At 41.6% G+C, this 26266-nt stretch overlaps 1 protein-coding gene across 1 annotated transcript in view; it reads left to right on the top strand.

Annotated features, from left to right (window-relative positions):
• Positions 1–26266, top strand: part of LOC308344290 (uncharacterized protein) — a gene marked incomplete at its 5' end in the record, with an annotated part of 154792 nt that overhangs the window by 87268 nt on the left and 41258 nt on the right. The window contains 5 exons of the mRNA XM_080805881.1: positions 2670–2831; positions 7638–7776; positions 15878–16028; positions 18127–18222; positions 19275–19430. Coding sequence (XP_080662007.1) covers positions 2670–2831; positions 7638–7776; positions 15878–16028; positions 18127–18222; positions 19275–19430 — 704 coding nt within the window. The remainder of the gene's footprint in view (positions 1–2669; positions 2832–7637; positions 7777–15877; positions 16029–18126; positions 18223–19274; positions 19431–26266) is intronic.

The following is a 26266-nucleotide window of genomic DNA, read 5'->3' as shown; positions in this document are numbered from 1 at the left end:
CTCTTCGCCCCTGCCCCAGTTTTATTGAGATGTAACTAATCAGTAAATTGCATATATTTGAAGTGTGTAACATGATTTAACATGTGTACATTATAAAATGATTACCCCAGTTAATTAACATATTTATCTCTTCACATAGTTGCCTTCTTTTGCATGTGGTAAGAACACTTATCTACTCTCCGAGCAAGTTCCAAGTATGCAATACATTATTATTAACTATAGGCACCATGCTACACATTAGATCCTCAGAATTTATTCATCTGATACTGAAAATGTGTACTCTTTGGCCAACGCCTATCCATTTCCCACTCCTTGGTAACTACTCTTCTATGATTTCAACATTTTGTTTATTTTTTTAGATTCAACATATAAGTGAGATTGTCCAAGGTGTCTTTTCCTATCTGGTTATTTTACTTAGCATGATATCCTCCAGGCTCATCCATGCTTTTGCAAATGGCAGGATTTTTCTTTTTTTAATGTGTGAATAATATTCTTCTGTGTGTGTGTTTCACATTTTTTTTAATCCATTTATCCATCCATTGGACACTTCGATTGTTTCCATAGCTTGCCTTTTATGAGTAATGCTGCAATGGACATGAAAGTGTAGATAATCTCTTTGAGATACTGACTTTGGATGTGTACCCAGGAGTGGGAGGATCATATGGTAGTTCTACATACAAAAGAATGAAACTGGACCCCTACTTCTCACCTCTCACAAAAATTAATTTGAGGTGGATTAGAGACTAAATGTAACACTGAAAACTGCAAAACTCTTGGAGGAAAATGGGAAAAGCTCTTTGACATTGGTCATGGTGGTGATTTTTTAGATATAATACGAAAAGAATAGGCAACAAAAGCAAAAATAAATAAATGCAACTATATCAAACTTAAAAGTTTCTGCTCAACAAAGGAAACAACAAAATGAAAAGGCGACTTAGAGAATGGGAGAAATATTTGCAAATCACGTATCTGATAAGGGGGTAATACCTGAACTATGTAAGGAACTCAGGAACTCCTACAAAACAACAACAATAAAATCCGACTTTAAAATGGGCAAAGGTCACGATTAGACATTTTTCCAAAGAAGACAACCAGATGGCCAACAGGTACATGAAAAGATGCTCAACATCACTGATCCTCAGAGAGAGGCGAATCAAAACCACAATGAGAGAGCACCCTACGCCCGTTAGGATGGCTGTTGTCAAAATGACAAGAGACAGCAAGTCTTGGCAAGGATGTGGAGAAAAGGGAACCCTTGTGTCCTGTGGATGGGAATGTAAGTTGGTGCAGCCATTATGGAAAACAGTATGGAGTTTCCTCAAATAATTAAAAATAGAACTGCCCTTTCTTTCTTTTTTTTTGACTTTTTTTAAAAGATTTTATTTATTTACTTGACAGACAGAGATCGCAAATAGGCAGAGAGGCAGGCAGAGAGAGAAGGGGAAGCAGGCTCCCCACTGAGCAGAGAGCCCGATGCGGGGATCGATCCCAGGACCCTGGGATCATGACCTGAGCCAAAGGCAGTGGCTTTAACCCACTGAGCCACCCAGATGCCCCTGCTCTTTCTTTCATTGAAGAGTTTTAGATGTTTCAAAATATATAGTATATATTTTATAACTATTAAGTGTGAAGATAATTATGTATTATATATGTAAATACTACCTTCTTTAAGTTGGATCATCATTTTCCACTTTCCTTCACTTGAATGTTAATAGTTAAGGTCCAGGGTTTGATCTTTTTTATTTGTGTGTTTAAACTTCATTGATAAATACCTACACTTTGCTTACAGGTGTTCCCTCTCGGCAGTGGTATCTGAATACGGGTTCCTGCCAGGAGTTTATCTGTGACGCTTGTAATCTATCAGTGGTCCTGCAAACACATTTTGCTGTGTTTCTGGTCACCAGTGTCTTTAAGCAAAGAGAAATACATTGCTTTAAACCCCTCACTCTAGGACTTACCTTGTCCAAAGGCATATAACCTGGTTGAAGAGTAGGTTTGTGTTCTGTTTTTCAGATTATCCTGTAATTACTAACCTGTATTATACTGTGAAAATGTTTAATATTCTTATTTGATTATCCTGTAATTACTAACCTGTATTATACTGTGAAAATGTTTAATATTCTTGTTTGAAGATATTATCCCTAATCGATGTGCTCATGTATTTTTTTAATTCTCTCTCTCTCTCTCTCTCTTTAAAGATTTTATTTATTTATTTATTTGACAGAGAGAGACACAGTGCGAGAGGGAACACAAGCAGGGGGAGTGGGAGAGGGAGAAGCAGGCTTCCCGCTGAGAAGGGAGCCCGATGTAGGGCTCTATCCCAGGATGCTGGGATCATGACCTGAGCCACGTTAGGCAGCTGAGCCACCCAGGTGCCCCTATTTTTTGTTTTTGGGGGTTTTTTATTAGTTATTTTTATTAACATATAATGTATTATTTACCCCAGGGGTACAGGTCTGTGAATCGTCAGGCTTACACACTTCACTGCACTCACCATAGCACATACCTTCCCCAATGTCCATAACCCAACCACCCTCTCCACATCCCCCTCCCCCCAGCAACCCTCACTTTGTTTTGTGAGATTAAGAGTCTCTTATGATTTGTCTCCCTCCCATCTCTTAGAAACGTCTTAAAATGTATTTCTTTCTGTTGATTTTACCTACAGGCAGCTTTCCAAGCCTTACAGCTAACTCTACAGCTGATAGCCTCTCTCCATGACATTGTGGCCTACCTTTTCAGTTTTGCTCAACTTGGAAATTGTCCAACAAGTTTTGAATTTCCTCTAAGTGCTAACCCCTTGAAAGGCGACTGGGGAGGAACTGAGGGCATTGGTAAGTGATTAGAGGTGATTCAGATCACCTTCGGTATTCACTTCCAATTCTATGAAGCCCTTGTCTTCCTCCCACTTCACTGAAGTATAATTGGCAAATAAAATTGGAAGCTATTTAAAGTGTACAATGTGATGATTTGATAAACAAATACATTGTGAAAAGATTCCCCCCACCTAGTTAACTAATATGAAGCTCTTAATACTTGGAAAGACAGAACTAAATTATTCTTTTCAAAAATGACAGGAGAAGAAGGGCAAAGGGCAAAACCTTACGATATACTGTCTCCAAACTAATTAATTCCACATTTGCAGGTTAAACCACAAAGTAAAGCAAGCCAGGAGCTGGGCCAGCCTGGGTTTTTATCCTGTATCTGCCACTTGGTTACTGGACGCTGGACGCTTGACTCTCTGGGTCTCTCTCCATCTATAAAATGGGGGTGACAACACCTGTTTCATGGAGATGTTCTGTGGATTAAAATCTATGTAAAGCTTCTACAAGAATGTACATGCCCTTACTATACACTAGTTTTCTTTCATCCCCTTTCTGGCCTTTGTGAGCTAATATGGCAAGGTCAGAGCCCAGCATTCATTGTCAAAAATTTTTTGCAGACAGTCTCTGCTAGCTAACAGTAGCCTGATGGTCCTGAAGTAAGAATGATCGAGGCTTTAGTTTTATCCGCCAAGTGCTAATCCATAAACCCTAAATAAGCACTAAGTTCTAAGATAAATGCACAAGGTAAATTAAAGACTGAAATGCTTAGTAAGCTGGGTTGATCAAAAGTAGGGAAACTGGTGTCGTTATTTTAATAACTTGACTTGCAGCCAAATTAGGTCAGCAGTTATGTAAATATTAATTAATCACAATACATTATAACAGGGTAACCAAGGATTTTAAAGGATGAGAAGAGCCGATGGAATGAGATGATAATATGCTTATTTAAACCTAGCATTCTTCAAACGAGCGTAAGATACTCTGAATCTATTTCTCTGTGTCCAGCACATAAAGAAAAGGTGTTTGTGGGAGACTCTGATTTGTTTGCTGGTAGATGTGCAAGGTGTCACTGAACACTGAAGGAAACTGTAAATGTTCAGATGGGAGACCTAGGGAAGGGTATGAGTGGCGATCCTGGAGGAGGGTCGATGCTGGTCTCTGAGGAGAAGCAGCATGAAAAGGGGATGGATTGGGGCTGACTCAGCAGAAAACACAGATTTTTTTTTTTTTTTTTGAGATTACACAGAATTGTGTAATGAGATTTCAGAACTACCAGCACGGCTTCATTGTAAGAATCAAGAAAGTAGAGAAGTTTCAAAGCACACTTAGGGTCTTTTGCTGATTCCAGGACTGTTATAAAAGGGTTTTTCTCAGAAAATCAGCTAAGACACTCTCAAGGGAGGTGTTGGATTTGGGGAGGGTGTGGAGACTGGGCTTTAGATGAGGGATGGGTGAAAGGATGGGATGGGAAACCATGGAGATGAGCTAGAAGCCAAGAGAGAGCCAGAGCCATCTTCCCGAAGAAGGACCCTGCATAGGAACTCCTCCAGCAGCTGGGAGGGCAGAGTGTGCAGGGAAGGGGATCTGGGGTTACTTGCCCTCCCTTGAATGGAGGGAGAAAACTAGGACAGGTGGTCTTGGCAAGACCGGAAAAGGACACTGACAAAGGCAACAGGCCAGAGTGCACATGGCCGGTCCCGAGGATGGTGAGCCTACCAGTGTGACACTGAGGAACAGTAGGGACTGAGGCCAAATTATTGAGAGGACCTAGAATTCAGGATAAAGGAAATCGGTTTCTTACTATTTATACGCTTCTGAACCAGAAACCATTGAAATATGTGGGGCCCAGGCTTTCCAAGGTGTGCAATTAGAGGCATGCAGTCTGTCATGTTGCCAGCGAAAACATTTGTGCTCCAGGGAGAATGTGCAGAGTTTTGCATACTCTGCTCTGCTGAAAATAGATAAAGAGAAAACTGAACTCAAAAAAAAAAAAAATCCCACTCTAAGATAATCATCTTTTTAAAAAAGCCTCAGTTGCTCCATTCCTGGCCCACTTCCCAGAAGGAGGCAAGGAGAAGTAAGGTGAACAGAGGAGACGGGTCTGTTCCCATCCTTGCCCAACTCCTCTCAGCTATTGCCAAGCTATTTGGAGTTAGATAAAATGACTTTTGTGGGCTTCGGTGCTTAAAAATATTCTTCAAGGGGACGCTCCAGATTTCAGCTTTGGTCCTCCCACTTGACTGAGGAAGCAGCAGCCCTTTGACACTGAGCGTGAGCTGGGTGGCCTGGGACAACTCCTCTCCTTCCCTGAAAGCCAGCCACTTGGCATGTGGGAGTTTGCACTGTGATTTCCCTGTAAAGGTTTAGGAGGCTAGTGAAAGCCCAAATACTACCCATATAAAGTTAGGGTTTCAGGAACTCTTGAGACAAACTAAGCGCAAAATGTACGGGCTCTTGAGTATTCACGTAGAGACAGGGCCATTGTGATTCCATATTTCTCTCTCTCTCTCTCTCTCTCTCTCTCTCTCTCTAATTTCCCAAATGGGACCCTCTTGGGGGAAAGGCTTGTTTGTTTCCTGACGTTTTCCGGCTGAGGGTCTACTGCCAACACCCTGCTTCCCACAACAACTACATGGCAACCATCTGCCCCAGCCTCACGGGAAGGCCTCCTGCCCCGCCCTGTCTGCCCCCTTCCCTCCCATCCAGCAACAGCTTGATGCCACTAAGAAAGGGGAGCCTAAATGAGGATCCTAAAATCTGTAAACAACAAAGAAAGAGGGGTGCCCACCTCCATATCTGTGTTTTGGTGATAATGCTACAGAACAATTTTGCTGAGCAGTGATGGTGTGGAGGTGTACATACAGCACACACATAAATGAAAAGAGAAAAATTATCGGACACCAACCACTGGAACAAGAGAGAGATTCTTGTTGGTCTTTACTGCCTTCTAACCCTTGTCCAAACACACTTTACATTTAAAAAAAATTTTTTTAAGATTTTTTTATTTATTTGACAAATAGAGAGTACAAGTAGGCAGAGCAGCAGGCAGAGGGAGAGGGAGAAACAGACTCCACGCTGAGCAGGGACCCCAATGCGCAGCTCGATCCCAGGACCCTGGGATCATGACCGGAGCCAAAGGCAGCCGCTTAACCGACTGAGCCCCCCAGGTGCCCCCAAACACACTTTACATTTAACAGAGCTTTCCTTACAGGCTGTGTGTCCCTTCGTATTCTTTTTTCATTGTCATTGTGGAGGATTCTAAACCTTCCCCTCACCCCACCCCCAGTTGCTACTTAGCCCCCAGAATGTCTTCCCTACAGACCATCACGCTAGGCCTTGAACAAATAAGGCTCACTGACGACCCCTCCTCCCAGCCACCACTAAAATTCTTGTCCGAGTCACTCCAGTGTGACTCCTCTTCTGGTGGAAGTTTCTTTTCTGTCCAACATGACCATCAGATTTATAGAGAAGTCATAAAAATTTTGATGATTGGATCCAATTTTTCAGGGGCCGGATAAGTACCTAAAAAACATTTTTCTCTTGTATGTAAAGCATCAAATGGATATGGAATCTAGGCTGCCTATCCTTTCCTAAAGCCAAAGCATATGTTGTGAGTATTGGCAACTCTCCTCAGTCCTGGCTCTGCTCTGGTCAGGCTCCCATGGGCAGCTTCCCATTCCCTCAATTCCTCTGCCTCCCTTGCATGTGCGAAGATAGCCGATACCAGACCAGACAGGGTAGAAGGCTGCTCAGGTCTGGACAAGCTACTGAGAGAGGAACTCTGGAAATACCTCATAGCTCTCTCATCGCTCTCTTCTGCCTCAGGCTACATATCAGGCACAGAGACCAGTTTCCACAATCCTCTTCCCGTAGCAGGGATGTTCTCTCAATTAAAGAGCCATCATTGTCCTCACTGGGAGTTGAGGAACTTTCGGATCAGTCTAATGTCCCTGGAAGTGTGGGCCCACCCACATCCCCGCCATCATTTTCTTGCTGTGCTCTCCCATTCTGACTAGCTCCTCTCCTGGGCCAATAGCAGAGATGCCTCTCCAGCCATCTAGGCCCAGGACAGGTTCCTCAACCCGGCATTGAGTGCCACAGAAGGCCCTTAACTTAAATTTCCATTCAAAACACATATAAGTCTGTTTATGTCCAGCCCACTTGTGCAGTAAGGGTCCAAGAAATAAATCAGTTTATTTGTAGTAAACTCATACCTACTCCTAAAATGATGAGAAGCTCCTAGAAGAGGGTGTGTGCGTGTTTATGTGTGTGTGCGTGCGTGCACGATCATGCATGCAGCAGTAAGTGCATATTTCTTGCTTGTTCTGGATGGTTTTGAGTCTTCTTTAACCCATGAGCCAGTGACAGGATGAGCCAGTGACAGAGGGGTTGATTTGTATGGCATGGCTATGAGAAATAAATGCTGGTTTATCATCTATAATAACTCTAAGCCCCTAACAGATCTACTGAGACTTGCATTTTCCCGTTCCTTGTGATTTTTTTTTTTTCAATCTAGAGGCTGCAGCCTTGTAAAATATAAAACTTCCATTCAACAGTACGTTCTTATTCTGCTGAAAAGCAAAGCAAATTTTTATCTTATTGAGGGAGAAAGGAAGGAAGGAAGGAAAGATAACTCAGACCTTGGGCTCTAGAACATAAGACTTTGCTGGTCTTGCAAAACATATAATTAGAATGCTCACAAACAAAAGAAATACATTTAGGTAAAAAGCTTCAGAGATGAAACGATGGCTCATTGGGCTAGCTGTCGTAGCCTGTATGTCACAATCGCTAACTGAAATGTCATCCATCTTCCAGGGTCTGAGCTGCAGGAGCTGCAGAAAATGATTGACAACCTCCAGAGCCCGCAGGACCCTACCCAGGTGTCCCAGGCACTCCTCCTTCGAAGGGAGGTTGTATTTTTGCAGTTTGACGCCGCAGTGAGACACCTTATCCGGTAAGGGCGGGGCGTGAATCCTGTCCAGTTAATTGTGTGGGGCAATTACCTCTGAGTGACCATCGTGGGAAGTCACTCTTGGCAAGACCGAGTAACAAGCCTAAAATAGTCAGGAGCCACAGCCTGATCCAGAACACTGTGACTACCCAATGCACCCCGTTGCAAAGGCTGTCCACGTAGGAGGTGTTCTCATCAGATGATGATAGTCTTGATTTTATTAAATGTGATTTAAATGCGTTAGTTTGCATAACAATCACTGCTGTCACTGTTCAGGTTGTTTAATGGGGAATAATATTTTTTAGACTTCAGAAGATGAGTCTAAGAGTTTTGTTTATTTTTTTCAGCCCTTAGTTACCTTTCCAAAGAACAGAATTTTCACTGGACTTGCGGAGCCCGTGGAATTGGCTGAGTTAAATTTGTAAATTCAACTAAATAAATTGTAGCTATTAAGTACTCTCCATACGAAAAAGCAAGTCTCTTTGGTTAATCAACCGTGACTGATGAGAAAATTAGTTTGCCTTGAGAGTCACACTGTTTCTAGGGTAAATAACAAGTTTTGTATGGGAAGGGAAGCAGTCAGGCCTGAGCATCTCTGCTTATTCTTAAATTGTCAAAATCAATTAACTTCCTTTGATTAATTCCCAGTGTAAGCATTTAGCCAATCAGGGGATCTCAGGAGGCTACGCTCTTACCTATGTCTTGTAATTGCCTTCCACCATTAGCATGGGCATCCGTAGAGAATGGAAACATAGGGATTGAACTGAACTCTGTTTTCTCTTTCTGTTCTGCATCTTCTTTACTCTGAGCATCAGGGGGTCTCTGGATTCAAATCAAATCAGCAGAACAACAACAAAAAATTAGACTAATTCAGTTTCTTTTCACTGACAGCTTTCCGAGCTGTAGCTCATCTAGTGTCAGGAGGGCCATTCATTAGCCCTCTGACTCTCAAACCTCAAGTCAGAATTTGTGAAGAATTTACATAGGATGAAGAAATAGAACTATACCCTGGATGTTCTTTTTGGATTCCAGCTATGAGGGTTCGGCTTGTTACTGTTCTCCCAGGGAAACTAGTCTGCTTCCTCTAGGAATTCCTTTGAGGGGCTTTCTTTATCCTGGCACACTCAGCCTGCAGGAATGGAGGGGGGACTCTGTCCTACATCTGGTTTTAGTAGATTCAGTATATCTTTCTCCTCCCCCATCTTGCCTCCTGCCCTTTCAAATGACTTTAGAGGGAACCACTCAGGACGGTTGATCTCCATAAGTTCCTCATTTATGGCATTTCCTCTAGGCTTTTCCTTTGGGACTCTTCAGAGTATGTATGTGTCTGGAATCACACAGTTAGTAAGTGACAGACTGGAACTAGAACCTGCATGCATTTGACTCCCAAGCCTCAGAATTAGGATGGATGCCAGACAGCAGTGTGGAGAGAAAAATAGACTCTGGAGAGAAGGCAGGAAACAGGAGAAAAAGAGAAGCGGAAAGATAAATGTCAGCCCGCTTGATGATGTTAGTGCTAAACCTGCAAACAAGGAAAAGTCCTCAGATAATCAAGAGACAGGAAGTATGGGGAAGTTCCCTCACCCTTCCCCAGAGTTCACCAACTCTGAGCGAATGACTGTTGACCCCAGGGAACTTTTTTGCTTATGTTAACTGAAGGTTTTTCCAGAATTTGAAAAGGAAGAACTGAACTTTTACCTGGAATGAGAGCAGTGTGTTTCTATAGACTAGGGGGAAGTGAGGAAGGACATACCTCAAGGTCATCAAGATAGTGGCCCTGTTATCACGTCATATGTGGCTCCTGCTAATATGTGGCACAGCGCAGCTCTGGTAGCAGGATAAATGCACATTTCTTATTTATTTGATTGATTTATTTATTTCTTATTTTTAAAATTTAAATTCAATTAATTAGCATGTAATGTATTATTTTTTGCAGGGACACAGGTCTGTGATTCATCAGTCTTATATAATACCCAGTGCTCATTGCATCACCTGCCCTCCTTAATGCCCATCACCCAGTTACCCCATCCTTCCACCCATCTCCCCTCCAGTACCCTCAGTTTGTTTCGTAAGATTAAGAGTCTCTTATGGTTTGTCTTCCTCTATGGTTTTGTCTTGTTTCATTTTTTTTTCTCTCTTCCCCTATGAAATTCCTTGTTTCTTAAATTCCACGTGTGAGTAAGATCATATCTTGTTTCTTAAATTCCATGAATGAGTGAGATCATGTGATAATTGTCTTTCTCTGATTGATTTATTTTGCTTAGCATAATACCCTCTAGTTCCATCCATGTTGTTGCAAATGGCAAGATTTCATTTTTGATGGCTGCATAATATTCGTGTGTGTGTGTGTGTGTGTGTGTGTGCACGCGTGCACGCGTCACATCTTCTTTATCCATTCACCTGTTGATGGACATCTGGGCTCTTTCCATAGTTTGGCTGTTATGGACATTGCTGCTGTAAGCATTGAGATACAGGTGCTGCTTCAGATCACTACCTTTGTTGGATGCACATTTTTAAGCACAAAAGTTCACTCTGTCCCCATCAACCTGCCCTCTACCAAGCTCCTGGTGGAAAGTGGTATTGTCCTCCAAGACCACTGGAACCACATTGCCCAGGGCCTGTCACCTCTGGGCATGTCCACCAACCTGCAGGAGTTATTTACTAGCTGATGCAAGAAATGCCTGAGAAGTGAGCTTATCTTTAATTTCGGGTGAAGTAATCATTGTGTTGAAAGTAAATGCTTGGGTGGTACAGTGGTTCTAATCGATCTTGTCTGTTTGGCAAACTTCTATCATAAACCCCTGCCTGATGCCTATGGCCCAAGAATAGCTTTTATATCTTTAAATGGTTGGGGAAAAAATTTCAAGAAAAGAGTACTATTTTGTGACCCATGAAAATTATACAGAATTCAAATCTCGGTGTCCTTAAATGAAGTTTTTGGGAACACAGTTATGTCCATTCATTTATAGATTATCTTGACTGCTTTCGCATATAGTTGAGTAGTTGCAACAGAGACCATATGAGCCACAGAACTGAAATATTTACTATCTGACCCTTTAAGAAAAAGTTTGCTACCTCCAGATTTAAAGGTCTGGATTCCTTTGTAATTCAGGAATGGAGGGAGGCAAAACAAAATAAAAAGTCCCTTTAAATCTTTTTTTTTTTTTTTTTTTAGATTTTATATATTTATTTGAGAGTCAGAGATCACAAATAGGCAGAGAGGCAGGCAGAGAGAGAGGGGGAAGCAGGCTCCCCGCTGAGCAGAGAGCCTGATGCAGGGCTCAATTCCAGGACCCCGAGACCACAACCTGAGCTGAAGGCAGAGGCTCAACCCACTGAGCCACCCAGGCGCCCCTAAAAAGTCCCTTTAAAGGAATTCTGTAGAACAGAATAAAACATGTGGCATGGAAGTGCCACTAATCTGAACGTATTGCTGATATTTGGAGTGATTAGGGCAAAAAAGGAGAAACTTAAGAAGATACCCTGAAGGTACCAGTAACTTTTGCAGAAACCTGAATTGGGAGCACAGAAAGGGATCGCTAAAGAAAGCCACACAAACTTCTCAGCCCTTAAAGCTTTGTGGGTTTTTCCTTCGTTTTAAAATTAATCTTTATGCTCATCTAGCTTAAGTATCTCTAAACACAGACATTAAAGTGTGCTTCGGGGTTATCTGGGGACTTCTGAGATACAGAGAAGGCCTCCTGTGAGCTGGGCCTGGCTTATGACCATGGTCCTTGTCCCCAGTGTCTGAGAAGTCAAGAGCCACACCTTCTGCCTGGGGCCTCCTCGGGGCTATTTTGCAGGTGTTTTTGTTGTTGTTTTGTCTTTTGTTTTCTTTTTTATATCCTTGCATCCAGGAAAACCTCTAGCATGTGCCATATGAATTTCCTGCTCTCGGTGATTTGAACCAGCTTGCTGGGGATCACGCTCCGGGTAGCTCTCTCACACACAGGAGGCGTGGTGTGTTAGGAAACCCTTGACTGTTTATTGACAGTAAGGCAGCTGGAGGGTGGCAGGACAATTTGCAGAATTCCATGTATCTGTTCTGGTATTTTATTAGGTTGGCAGGTGTACCCTGACCCAAGCAACAAGCCGGCCTTTTGTTTCGGTGGGTTTCCCTGTTTCTTGTGTGCTGCCGGCTAGCTGTGCGGATCAGACCTACCCTCCCAGAAGACGCAGGCCCGAGCTTCCCCAACAAGGGTCTCCGTGAGCTGCAACAGGAGTTTCTTTTTTTTTTTTTTTTTTTTTAAACTGGCATTCTAAGCACTGAGATAAGGGAGAGAAGACATTTGCTTTGGCTGAGTTCCCACCATGTGCCAACTCCGTGGGATAGAAATTGTTCTTCCCACTTTTACAGATGAGGAAATAAAGACTCAGAAAAGTTGTGTAACTTGCACGGGATCACACAGCCTGTCGCAACAGAGGCTCCATCCAAGCGTGTCCAATTCCACAGCCCTAGTCCTTCCTTTATATCATGTTTCTTCATTTCTTCCTGCAGCTCAGAGCCAGGGCTGGAAGCTAATGTAGTGTTGGGTTACAGTTAGGAAAATGTTTAATGGATGTTTGGTGGAAAAGTCTTTCAAAATATGGGGTCTGTGGAGAGGGGGGAATAAAAGAGGATCTAGTGCTAAAAATATTGGATATCATCTTGAGACCCCTTTTTTCACAGAACATTAGAAGCATTCTATTGATAGAAGAGGGATGGGTCTTACAAAGGACAGTGATCTAGACTGAGAAGGGACTAAAGTGGGGGGAAGAATCGCCAATGATTTGGGCAGTAGTGGTGCCTGTAGCTTCATTCTGTGGTCTCTCTAGAGAGCCTAGTATAGTCTATGATTCCGTAGGTTGGGACTCACAGCCACATATACACCTGAACATTTTTTGATTAGTCTCCAAGCATCCGTTAAGTAATAGGCCTCATATGCACACAAAGCTGTGTCTGGAGCTCTCGATCTGTCAGGAATAGTGTTCGTTTGTGGCCCTTGGTCGTTCCAAAGTTCTGCACAAACTTGCCAGGATAAGAGAGCACATCCGTGTTCTGTGTTCTTCTCCATGATTGTCAGTCAGGTATAGCCCCAAGAAGAGAACAGAAAAGACTCAGGAAAAACAAAGTTTGTTATATTCACAGGTGCTAGAAACCGGATGTATGCCGTGACAGCTGCATGGGAAAGCGTCTATGTGGGTCAGGAACAAGGAGAGTGCTGAGCCATAGCCTGGAAAGGCAAGGCAGGGCAGGGTGAAGAGTTTAAGAGCTGCTGGGTTGAATAATTCCAGTGGGCTTTGGGTGGTAGAGGTGGTAGAGGTAGAGGTGGTAGAGGTGGTCTCTAGTTGTTGACTAAGCCCTGGGATGAATAAAGCAGAGGAATAGTGCCTCCCCCATGCAAGGGTCAGAGAGAAGAGCCATGGCTTTGGATTGGTTGGTTCGCGTATGAAAGCTGTGCTCCCTGCTCAATCCTTTGCTGTCTCTAAGAACCAGCTAGCCCAAAGAGGGGCAGTCTCTTCCTTAGCCAGAAAGGTCTTTAAAGATGTCAAAACATTCATAATAAATGGAAAACAAATTTAAAAGTATAAGCACTATAGTCAAGGATTGAACAAATCTGATGTGAACAAAGCCAGACCCAGAGGGTGAGAGAAAGGGCAGGAATGATAGGAATCATCCGGTGGATTGGTGGGAGAGAAGAGCAGGACGGATATGAAAGGAGCCAACCAGGGAGAGGTTGTATGGGATACTGGGCTTCTGTGCTCTTGATTTGGGCTGAAAAGAAATGTTTCTATTAGAATATTCTGCTTTCTGGTACCATTGTTTTGAGGAGATCCATGCAATCTATACAAAGGTGTGGGTGTAGAAAGTACCACGGGAGTTTAGAGGATGGTCAGAAGCAGCTGTATAATGAGCTCTGCCTCCCTGGGCTGCTACCAGGCAGGAAGGTCAAACCCATTTTTGTACCTTGGACAGTTCCTGCACTTTGCTTTGTAGGTAGTAGGTGCTTGATACATCGCTGTCACGTGGGTATCAAGTGAATGATGCATCCCTGGCAGGACCCACTGAGAATCATTAGAAAACACGTGAATATATGAAGAATGGGAGAAAGTGTCCTCATTGAGCAACTCCAGACTCCGTCCTTGAACTCGGCGGATAAACCAATTATTTTATCTAGTCTCTCAGTATAAAATAATATTCAACTATCTTTTGTTAATTCTTATCAAAATGTGAAAAGGTGGTATGATTTTTGTACTAGTACAATGGTTTGATGTAAAAATATAGCGCTCCCTTTATCTGTCTTTGAACTAAAGTTCACAAGCCTCTCCTGCTGATGGCTAAAAGATTAAACTTTCTAATTCCATGTCATTCAGCCACATGTAGAGCTTAAAAGTGGTCAGTCTGAGATTTAAAATTAATTAATGCAAGATGAATGAATCCCCATTTCCCTTTGCTTTAATTGCCTCCTATTCACCCTGTTGGTAAGGGAGGGGTTCTGTCCTGGGGTTACAGGGATGGCCGAACACATGACACTTAAACTGGACAGGTGAGATCAACAGCAGTTTACTAGTCACATACACTTACAGCCCAGGGAAGAGGACACTGTGTACAATGCAAAGCCCCAGGGGAGTTGCACTTGGGAACAGAGTGAAAAACCAGCGACCATGGGGGACAAGCTGTGAGGTACCAAGAGGATGTGATGTCCCCTCATTTCTGCAGGAGAATGTGATTGGTTCAATTGAATGCTTTCGTGGTCTGGCAAGGAACTGAAGCCACTACTAGGGACAAGCAGGGACTGCACATGGGTCCCTTTGATATGGAAGGTTACTGGACTAGAAGACTTTATCTGTGGGAGCAGAATGGAAAGGGGAACTTGTGATTAAGGCATTCAAGGCCTTCCTGATTTTACCAGGGGTGAAGGTAGCACATAATATTGGACCTTAACTTTAGGCCTTACACCATGATATAAGTTCCTGGGTGTGCTTATAAATCATCATAGCAGTTGAGAAGGAACGGCTACCTCACCTACCCATTGTGGGTTATCTGGCCCAACCCCAGATCTCTTCTGATTGACCTAATGCTCAGCACTCCACATAGACACTCTCCAGTGGGGGCTCAGGCACTCCCGAGGTCTTTCCCCAACACTCTGATTGTCTGCTCGTCTCTGGGAGGCTGCCTCATTTCCCTCAGTGCTATCATTTCCCTCATTTCCATCAGTCATGGTTAATCACCTTCTTTCCGATGTCTGCTTTATGCAAGACTTGGGCCAAGCCCATGGAAGATCCAGGCAAAAGGTCCCCTCTGTTTTGGGATACCATCTCCTTGGTACATCCGGTGTCAGCATATTTTTTAAGGTATCCACTAGATGTAAGTTCTAGAAACAGTCTTTCCTTGCTTATAAAACTCTTATTTCCTTTTGGCCAAAAAAATAAATAAATAAATAAAATCATTGTAATTTTTCACACATACTTCCTTCTCTACAACTTATGGTATAAATTTCATACGCCAGCCTTCAGGTTTTTTGGTTCTTGATATGCAAAGCCCAGTTCTGTTCAAAACAAAACAAAAAGCTTCCTCTCTCAAACCTCAAGATTTTATTATTTAATTTAAAATTTGGTTTTACATAGCAAGAATCATCTCTGCTATTGGTCTTAAAACAGTCAATTCAGCAATCCATATCTTTGTTCTAGAGCTACAGCTGACCTGTCTGCAACAGTAGTCACATGTGGCTACTTAATTGAAAAGTTTAAATTAATATTGACTTAGATGATGAAAAATTTAAAATTCAATTCCTCAGTCCCAGTAGCCACATTTCGATTGCGCAACAGCCCCACATAGCTAGTGGTTACCATACTGGGCAGTCAAACTTAGAACATTTCCACATTGCTTGAAGTTCTACTGGATAACGTTAGTCTAGAGTGTGTCTACCTTTCCATTGAGGGCTATGAATTGTGAGTGAAGGGCAACGTGTAATGAAAGAAGGGTGAGGGAGGAGGTCGTTGAGGAAGAAACCTGTGTATATCTCAAAGTATTATCCTGCTGCAGTAACTTTGAAGAAAGTTTTGAGTTTGAGAAGCTTAAATAATGGCTTTTAATGAGATTCCCTCCATGTTTGGGTAGAAGAACATTCTTGGCGGCGGGAAACACTCCTGCCTACCAGTCTGTCACAGACGGCATGTACCACGGATTGCCCCCGCTGAGCAGCTCTCTCGTGAAGAGCATTTTTGCTTCACAGCTCAGCCTGCCGCAGCCACTGAATCCACGGAGCCTCCAGGTATGTTGAGAGGTACTTTTATACCTATAAATGGTGTGTTATACATTGGGGATTTGGGCACTGTGTTTCCATTTGGTTTAAATTTTGCAGGGGCTCGCCCTTCTCTGGGACTCTTTATCCTTGCTTGGCTCCCCTTTATTGACATGGGAGAGCAACCCTGGGCCCACTGTTATTCCCAGTCAGAGTGTTTGCCCCCAAACTGCTCATCAGGTGAATTGGGCCAATAGCTTCTCTGTTCACAGCGGGTAGCAAAACCAACAGTTGATCTTTTTGATTTAATAAATAAGGATGACAGCAGTCACAATACATAAATTAGGTCAGCAGCTGAGGTTTGAACAGCCCTGGTTACAACAGGTGTTATCAAATGTAATCCTAGCAACCATTATTTAGGCACCAACAATATTACTCTCTTTCTGCAACTAAAAGGTTAAGATTCTGGCGGACCAGAGATCAGACCGCTGGGGAGTTGTGGCAACCCGAGGTCACAAATTGTATTGGTTATTTATGACAGAGTAACAAACCTCCCCCCAGATTTAGCAGACTAAAACAATAAATGTTCATCATCTCATGTAGTTTCTGAGGCTCAGGAATCTGGTGACAGTTTATTGTGTAGCTCTGGCTAGTCATGTGGATCTCTCACCAGTCAGCAATCAAGGTATTGGCCCAGGCTGTCGTCATCTCAGGGGTCTACTGGAGGAGAATCTGCTTCCAAGCCCACTCACAGGGCTGCTGGTAGGCATCAGAAGATCCACTTGCAAGCTCATTCATGTGGGCTTGTCCACAGGGCTTCCTCACAACATGACAGATGGATTCCTCCAGACCAAACAATTCAAGAGAGAGCAAGAGACAGACCCCAAGGTGGAAGTCATGGTCTTTTTATTACCTCATTTTAGAAAGGACATCCCATCTTTTTTGCCATATTTCATTCACTAGAAGTGAGTTACTAATTTTAGCCTACACTCAAGGGAAGAAGACTTAAACTCTACCTCTTCGTGGGGAAGAATATCAAAGAAGTTTTGGACATCTATTTAAAATCACCTCACAAACCCAGGTCTTCTGACTCCAAAAGCTCCAACTTCATGTTTGTATGTTGCAAAGCTAAGCCAAGTAATGCCAACATCAACCCCGTGTAAGTCCCACAATTTTATCTTCCCTAGCAACAAGAATTATTCTTGGCCCAAGGCTTGACCCTCATTTAGTCCCAGAAGACAGGAGTAACCATGACCCCTGGGCCTGTTCCTATTCCCTTTGGATGTTGGCTGAGATTAGGTAGATGCGAGTGTCCTGGCTTCCTGCTACCTGAGTCAAGTCTAACTCTAGGAATTGTCTGAAGCCACTACCAAGTGTGCAAGTATAGAATGGGGTCAGATGGACAGGCCCACTACATCCAGGGCTGCATGTGCTGCCACAAGTAGTAGAGGACGTCTTGGCTGTTGGACAGTGACATGGAGAAGACAGAGGTCCACATGTTAATGTTGTGATGTTGGCTTTGAGTTGTTACCTAGAAGTGGAACACAGTGATGAGGAAGGAAAACATTTTAAAGTTCTTAATACTGAGAACATTTAAGTTTAAGTTTGTTGATTATAAATATGTCCCATTGTTTTTATAGTATTCTGGAAACTCCAAACACTGGTGCTAACTAGTTATACTGAAGTCTTAAGAACCCTTCTATGTTTAGGGGTGCCTGGGTGGCTCAGTGGGTGAAAGTCTCTGCCTTCGGCTCAGGTCATGATCTCAGGGTCCTGGGATCGAGCCCCGCATCGGGCTCTCTGCTCGGCAGGGAGCCTGCTTCCTCCCCTCTCTCTCTGCCAGCCTCTCTGCCTACTTGTGATCTCTCTCTCTGTCAATTAAATAAATAAAATCTTAAAAAAAAAATAAAGAACCCTTCTATGTTTAGCCAGATTCTGGAGGGAAAAAAAAAAGATGATTATTCTCTTCTCTACATTATCAGGGACCTTCTATCAAGAACTATTTCTACATAGTAAATAAATCATCCCACAGTATTTTGGAGTACAGACACAGAAATCCTGCTCATATAAGATGTTTATTATTTATGGACACGTACACCATTATCATGTTTCTTATTGGTTCTTTTAGGCATCCATGCTATTCCCTTGGAGATCATTTCTGGAAGATGGAGGACTATTTCCAGTTATGAGTAGCAGACCAGATACCCTAGAATATAATATGCAGGTAGGATAGGTCTCCTCACTTGTCACAGAAAGAACTGAATGCAGACTGCAAAGCAGGCGTCCTTGGGTCCACAGGTCGGTGGTGAATAATTTATGAGATAAGCAGGGGTGTTTGATTATGAAGCTATAAACCCAGTGCTACAAGGTGAGTCATGTTTTCTTATGACAGAAGAGAATCGTGTTCTTGGTGGTATGGGCCTCAGTTGTAGACTCAGCTGTAGTTCTCATGGCCAGTAAGGATCAGGGAGAGTGACCGTCCATCTCCAATCACTCTCCAGGCCTCTTAGAGAAACACCCAGGCTGGAAGTTCAAGGTTATGTGACCAGGACCCTGGCCTGCCTATAAACAGTGGTAGGCAGAGAATTCTTTAAGCAGGATCCATAGGAGAATTTCTTTCAATTATGTGTTTCCCCTCTGCTTACCTAAGCAAATATCATTATGTTCTCATTTTTTAAAAATAGAAAATATAGAAAAGTACTAAGAAAAAAGTGAAAATCAATCATAAATTTGCTTCAAAGTAATATGGAAGTGGGTAGTGATGGAGGTAGGGGCAGGCCTGGCCATAGGCTGATGGTTTTGGGGGCTGGGAGATGGGAACTATACTGTTTGCTTTTGTTTATGCTCAAAATTAAAACTGTTTGGATTTTTTAAAGTAAAGTAGTAAGAATGGTTAAGAAAATCAATTATAGTCCCCCACTAGGAAATAATCACAGTTCACATATTGGTTTATTTTTTTCCGGTATTTTTCTTATGCATACATGTGTTTATATCTGTACTTTTAAAGGAAAATGAGTATCATACTATTCATTCACCATGTATAGATACCACAGTAAAGTGCTGGGAAACTTGGACTTCCCTCAAAGCTGAAAGTGTCATATATTCAAGGAGAACTTTGAGTTAGAAATGTTACTCTAATTTTTATGGATTTTCTAATAGTCAAGAGGGCAGGGCTTATAACCGTAATTATTTCTAGTTTTCTCCCCAAAACCATGTATAAGAGATACATAGAAATCTTTAACATGGGTGTCTTGTTTTGTTCTTTTTTGTTTCTAGCTGTGCCTCTGTGGGCTGAGTGAGCGTGACCTCAGGGTAGCCCATGGAGAGCTGGTGGGCATGCGGCTGCTTTTGGAAGATGTACTTCTGAGCAGCCATCATATGACCATGGAGGACCCCTCCACACAGCAAGCCACACTGGACAAACACAGTCAGATACTCTTGGTAAACAGTCTACGTAATTGGCCAGGGCTGTATTGTACTAAAGGACCTTCCTCTCTGGAGTCAGAGAGCCACTGACGCTGTCCAACGGCGTCTCCCAATAGGCCCCAGGACTGAGCTAATGTTGCATGGGGGCAGCAACATTATGGGTTGTCTCTAAACTATGGTGTATCATTTCTTTTCATTTTAAAAATAGAACAAAAGTTGTGGGAGATCCACTGAAACCAAACGGAACAAGTAATCCAACTGGATGGATTTCCTTAGGAGTCACACACTTTTAGAGTTGGAAGACACATGTAGAACTGGAGTCGAAAGGACTGGAGGGGTATGACAGAGGCCCTGGGTGAACCTCTCCAGCCTGGGCTCTCGTCTTCATCACTCAGCTAGCCTGTGGACTCCTAGGCAAGCACTCGCTCCTCTGGACTTGTCCCTCTGAAGCTCTAAGGTGTCAAGAACCTCTAGCCCACCTTATCATAACTGGAAACAATTCTGCCCGTATCTGGGAACCAGAGACTTGTAGGGACACAGAGTAAGCTAGCTGGTGCCCCCATCTGAAGAGCCCCCTCTTCTGAGCCAAACATTCCGAGAGAGGTCTGCAGCAGCCCAGTCCAATTCCTTACCTTCAATCCGGTCCTCAGAAACTACAATTCGTCACCACTGAGACCGCTCTTACCAAGAGCACCACGATCCTTGTCACTAAATCCCCTGGATACTTTACAGTCCCCTTCCAACCTGAACCCCTTGTCAGCATTTGACACAGTGTGTCCTTCTTGCGGCCTCCCTGCCCCTGGCTTCCAAAGCAGGGCTCCCACCTAGTTTTCCTCTGGCATTGTAGCCAGGCCTTCTCAGACTTCCCCACAGACTCTCCTCTGCCTCCTGCCTCCCTTCTTCTTCTCCCAATCCCCCATAGTATTATTTTTGGGTTCTGTCCCACTGCTACCCTCCCACGGGTCTGCATTTTGACTTCCATGCCATTAGCCACTTCAGTCTTTGTTGGCTCCTTCCTCCATAAAAAAAAAAAAAAACAAACATTAAAAGTGATAGTTTACAACCGTATTAATATAAAAAAATGATATCCTACATTAAAACATTTTATTAAGCCTCAATATCCCTTATCTCCTGATTTTAAAATAAGCTAGAAGACTTTATGGGCCCTAGGCACGGTGTCTGGTCCATAAGTGTCCCCTGAACACTCTTACTACTGCTAGTGGGTATGACTGAGATCTTTTCAGAGTGCTTTAGTAATTACTAGTTTCTTTCATCTTCACAACAATTCCATGAAGGGGGTACTCGCAGTATTCACCTTTTACAGATAATACTGAAGCTCGGAAAGGTTAAGTGATGTGCCCAAAGTCACATATCTCGTGAAGAGAGAAACCCAGATTCCAACTGAACAGTCTGGCGCTGGAGCTCGCCTCTGCTCTTGCCCACTGTGTTGTTCCACTTCTCAGCCTCGCCCTAGACAAACTCATCTGCTTTCGTAACTTTGATGACTGTACACGTGGTGACTCATGCAATGACCATCTACGTGTCGTGTCCCAATTTCAATCCTGTCAGATTCATGCATTCAACTTCCTTGTTCCACCCCAGAGTCCGTGTGTCCCAAACTGAGCTTATTTCACAGCCCAAAACTCACCCTTCTTTCCATATTCTCTGTCAGTGGACCACTCCCTGCCCAGTGGCCCAAGCCAAAAAATCTGGACACCCATCTTTGATTTCTCTCTTCCATACCCCACAATCAAATGCTAAGTTTTACTATCCTATTACTTTACTATCTCTCAAGTTTGTCTACTGCTCCCCATCTTCCATCACCAACCCCCGGTCAGCATTGTCTCCTAATGTTAGACTATGAGCATAACCTCCAGTTGGACTCCCTATGTTCACCCTTGCCTCCTTCTGGTACATTCACCAGGGTAATATTTTTAAATGCAAAACTGATTCTGTCACTTCCCTCTTATAACCCTTTAATGATTTCCAAAGGCCCCAAAAATAGACTCTAAATGCCACAACCAGACCTTCACCACCTATCTCCTCCTGGTATCTCCACCCTCGACTTCTTTCATTTTATCAAATGCACCATGCTGTCTCTCCTCAGTAACTTTGTGCAAGCCAGTCCCTCTGGTGGAAAACTTCCTTCCTTTTCCTCCTCCCTCTCTACTTCATCATCTGATTAAATCCTATTTATCCTTCAGGTTTCAACTTCCACACCACTCTTTCAGAAGCTTCTTCAGATTTTTTACCTTTTAGCTGATGCCCCTCTATGCCAATGAGGGTGAACTTGCTATAAGAAACAGGTTGTCCTACTAGCCATGACTTAAATCAGAAAAGGTACTACTCTTTCAAAACAAGTCTAGGAGGAGGCGGTTCGGGTTGGTACAGCCACTCAGGTTGATGTAGGCCCCAGCTCTGCCATCTTGGGTATGTCAGGAAAATGTCTCTTTCATCCTTGTAAGATGAAAACAAGAACAAAAAACTTTCTCCTTAAGGGGCTTTATCTTTTTACCAAGGAAGAAAATCCTTTCCAGAGCCTTCTAATAGATCTTCCTTGTGTCCTACTAGCTAAGTCTACTTCAGGCAAATTAGTGGAAAAGGAAGTGTGTTGGGATGGGCTATCTAAATTCCACACAGAATTAGATGTTTCATCCAGAGGGAGCATTTGTAAATCAGGCTTTGGCACCAAGTACTACCAAGATCAAGAAGCATGCTAGGCCCTTTGGGCCCTCTAGTTACCATTATTTGGTCCTGTTTTTGACGGATTGCCATCATTCCCTGACATCCCCACTCTCCCCCACCTTCATGCTGTATCCTGTCTCCTGTCTCTTCTTCCATCCTCTAAAACACTTAGGAAGAGAAAACTTCTCTTAATATGAATATATTAACAAGGTAAGTTTGCTTTAAAGTAATTATTTATTTTAATTAGTTTTATTTCATGATTTGTTTTTAAATATTCATAGACACTAGGAAGCACCGGAATTTATACTGCCCGTGAGAAAGGACTCTGGGTTTCCTGGCCATGATCTCTTAGACTTCAGGCTCTTAAACTCCAAAACAAAAGTGATAGGCCCTTAAAGCAGTGGTCCCAGGAGCCCTGGGTTCCTCAGAGGCAAGTTGGAGTTTTGGTATATTTTTTAAATTTATAATGCCTTTTTAAATTGAGGTATGATTGACATATAATACTAGTTTTAGGTATAAAACATAGTGATTCTATGTTTGTATGCATTGCAAAATGAAAATCATAGTAAGCCTAGTTACCATCCATTACTATACAAAGTTAATACAGTATTATTGACTGTATTCCCCAAACTGTACATTATATCCACATGAGTTTTTTATTTTATAATTGGAAGTTTGTACTACTTGATTCCCTTTACTCATTTGTCCCCCAAACCTCCTCTCCTCTGGCAACCACCAGTCTGTTCTCTGTATCTATGTCTTGCTTTAATTTTGTTTTGTTTTTTAGAATCCACATAAAAGTGAAAGCATGCAGTACTTGTGTCTGACTGACTTATTTCACTTAGCTTAATACCCTCTAGATCCATCCATATTGTCACAAATGGCAGGTTTTCATTCTTTTTTATGGCTAAGTAGTATTCCTGTGTGTGTGTAATCGCCTCTTTATCTGGTGATCCACCAATGAACTCTTAGGTTGTTTCCAATATCTCGGCTATTGCAAATAATGCTTCAATGAACATAACATTCATATATCTTTTCAAATTCATACTTTCATTTTCTTTGTAGATACCCAATAGTGGAATTACTGGATCATACGGTAGTTCTGTTTTTAAGAGGAAACTCCATACTGTTTTTCATAGTGGTGCACTAGTTACATTTCCACCAACTGTGCACAACAGTTCTCTTTTTACCATATCCTTGCCAAAGCTTGTTATTTATTTATTTATTTATTTAGTGATAGTTAGTCTGACAGGTGTACAGTGATATCTCATTCTGGTTTTGATTTACAGCCCTCTGGCGATTAGTAATGTTAAGCATTCTTTATATACTTATTGAGCATCTGTATGGGTTTGTTTGTTTGTTTTTGGAAAATGTCTATTCAGATCCTCTGACCAGTTTTAAATTTTCTGTTTTTTTTGTTATTGACTTGTATGAGTTCTTTATGTATTCTGGATTTTAACCCCTATTAGGGATATGATTTGCAAATATCTTCTTCCATCAGTAGATGACTTTTTTATTGTGTTGATGGTTCCCTTCACTGTGCAGTAGCTTTTTAGTTTGATGTGGTCCCACTTGTTTACTTTTGCTTTTGTTTTCCTTGACTTTGGAGACAGATCCAAAAAAATATCACTAAGACCAATGTCAGAGATCTTACTGCCTATGTTTTCTTCTAGGAGTTTTAAGTTTCAGGCCTCTCATTCAAGTCTTTCATCCATTTTGTGTTTATTTTTGTATGTGGTGTAAGACAGTGGTCTGTTTTAATTTTTGCATGTGGCTGTCCCATTTTTCCAGTACCAGTTATTGAAGAGATGGTCCTTTCGTCATTCTATATTCTTACCTACCATGTCATAAATTAATTGATCATATATGCATGAATTTATTTCTGGGCTCTCTATTCTGTTCCACCGATCTATATATTTATATGCCAGTACCATGTTTTTTGATCATTATAGCTTTGTAGTATAGTTTGAAATCAGGGAGCACGGTACCACTAGATTCGTTTTTCTTTCTCAAGATTGTTTTAGTCATTTGGGAGTCTTTTGTGGTTCCATATAATATATTTTAGAATTATTTATTCTAGTTCTGTGAGAAATGCCGTTAGAATTTTGATAAAGACTGCGTGAATCTGTAGATTGCTTTGCGTAGTATGAATATTTTAATATTAATTTTAATTCTTCTAATTCCATGAGCATGGAATATCTTTCCATTTATTAGTGTCTTCTTCAATTGACAAGTTATAGTTTTCAGTGTACAGGTCTTTCACTTCCTTGTTTAAGTTTACTGCTCAGTATTCTTTTTATATGATTATCAATGGAATTGTGTTCTCCATTTCTCATTTTTATAGCTTGTTATTAATGTATAGAAACACAACAGATTTTGTATATTAATTTTGTATCCTGCAACTTTGCTGAATTCATTTGTTAGTTCCAATAGTTTTTTTGTGGAATCTCTAGAGTTTTCTATATATAATATCATGTGATCGGCAAATAGCGACAATTTTACTTCTTCTTTTCCATTTCATATGCTTTTTACTTCTTTTTCTTGCCTAATTACTCTGGCTAGGTTTTTCAATACTATGTTGAATAAAAATGAGGAGGGTGAACATCCTCGTCTTGTTCCCAATATTAGGGGAAAAACTTTAAGCTTCTCACCGCTGAATATATTAGCTGTGAGTTTGTCACATATGGCTTTGTTGTGTTGAGATACATTTCCACTCTACCTATTTTGCTGAGAATTTTTATCATAAATGGATGTTGAATTTTTTCAAATATTTTTTCTGCATCTATTGAGATGATCATGATTTTTTATCTTTCATTTTATTAATCTGGTATGTCATGTTGATTGGTTTGTGAATGTTGAACCATCCTTGCATTCCTGAAATAAATCCCACTTGGTCAATGGCATATGATCCTTTTACTATATTGCTCAATTTTGTTTGTTAATATTTTGCTAAAGATTTTTGTATCTGTGTTAATTGGGGATATTGGTCTGTAATTTTCTTTTTTGTGTTGTCCTTATCTGTTTTTGATATCTGGGTAATGCTGGCTTCATAAAATGTGTCTGGAAACATTCCCTCCTCTAATTTTTTGGAAGAGTTTGAGAAGGATAGATGTTAAAGCTTCTTTGAATGTTTGGTAGAATTCATCAGTGAAGCTGTCTGGTCTTGGATTTTTGTTTGTTGGGAGGTCTTTGATTAATAATTCAATCTCCCTACTAGTAATTGGTCTATTAAGATTTTTTTTAATGATTCAGTCTTTGAAGATTTGTAAGTTCCTAGGCATTTATCTATTTATTCTAGGTTGTCCATTTTATTTGTATGTAATTGTTAATAATTGTCTCTTCTATACTTCTGTGGTATCAGTTATAAGTTCTTTCATTTCTGATTTTATTCCTTTTAGCCCTCTCTTTTTTTCTTGGTTGAGCCTAGCCATATGTTTGTCAGTTTTGTTTATCTTTTCAAAGAACCAGCACTTCATTGATTTTTTTAAACTATCTTTTTAGTCTCTATTGCATTTATTTCTGCTCTGATCTTTATTATTTCTTTCCTTTTACTAACTTGAGTTGTGTCATTTTTTAAAAAGATTATTTATTTATTTATTTGACAGAGAGACAGCGAGAGAGGGAACACAAGCAAGGGAAATAAGAGAGGGAGAAGCAGGCTTCCCACTGAGCAGGGAGCCTGACATGGGGTTCTATCTCAGAACCCTGGGACCATGACCTGGAACCATGACTTGAGGCAGATGCTTAACGACTGAGCCACCCAGGAGCCCCTGTTTGTGTCATTTAAAGCCAATGTTTCCTTACTGATTTTTTCCATCTGGATGATCTATTAATTGATACGAATGGGATGTCAAAGTATCCTACTATTATTGTATTGCTGTCAATTTCTCCCTTTAGGTCTCTTAATATTTGTTTTATATTCTTTGGTCCTCCTACATTGGGTGCATATATATTTATAAAAGTATTATCTTCTTGAGGTTGATTTATCATTATGTAGTGCTCCTCTTTGTCTTTTATTATAGTCTTTGTTTTAAAGTCTGTTTTGTTAATATGAGCATAGCTATACCAGCTTTCTTTTCATTTTCATTTACAAGGAATATCTTTTTTCCATCCCTTCACTTTCATTTGGTGTGTGTCCTTACTTATGAAATGAGTCT

Source organism: Martes martes (assembly GCF_963455335.1).
Source record: "Martes martes genome assembly, chromosome: 6".
Taxonomy (NCBI): Eukaryota; Metazoa; Chordata; class Mammalia; order Carnivora; family Mustelidae; genus Martes; species Martes martes.
The sequence above is the reverse complement of the archived record's forward strand: the minus strand, read 5'-3'. Positions and strand labels throughout refer to the sequence as shown.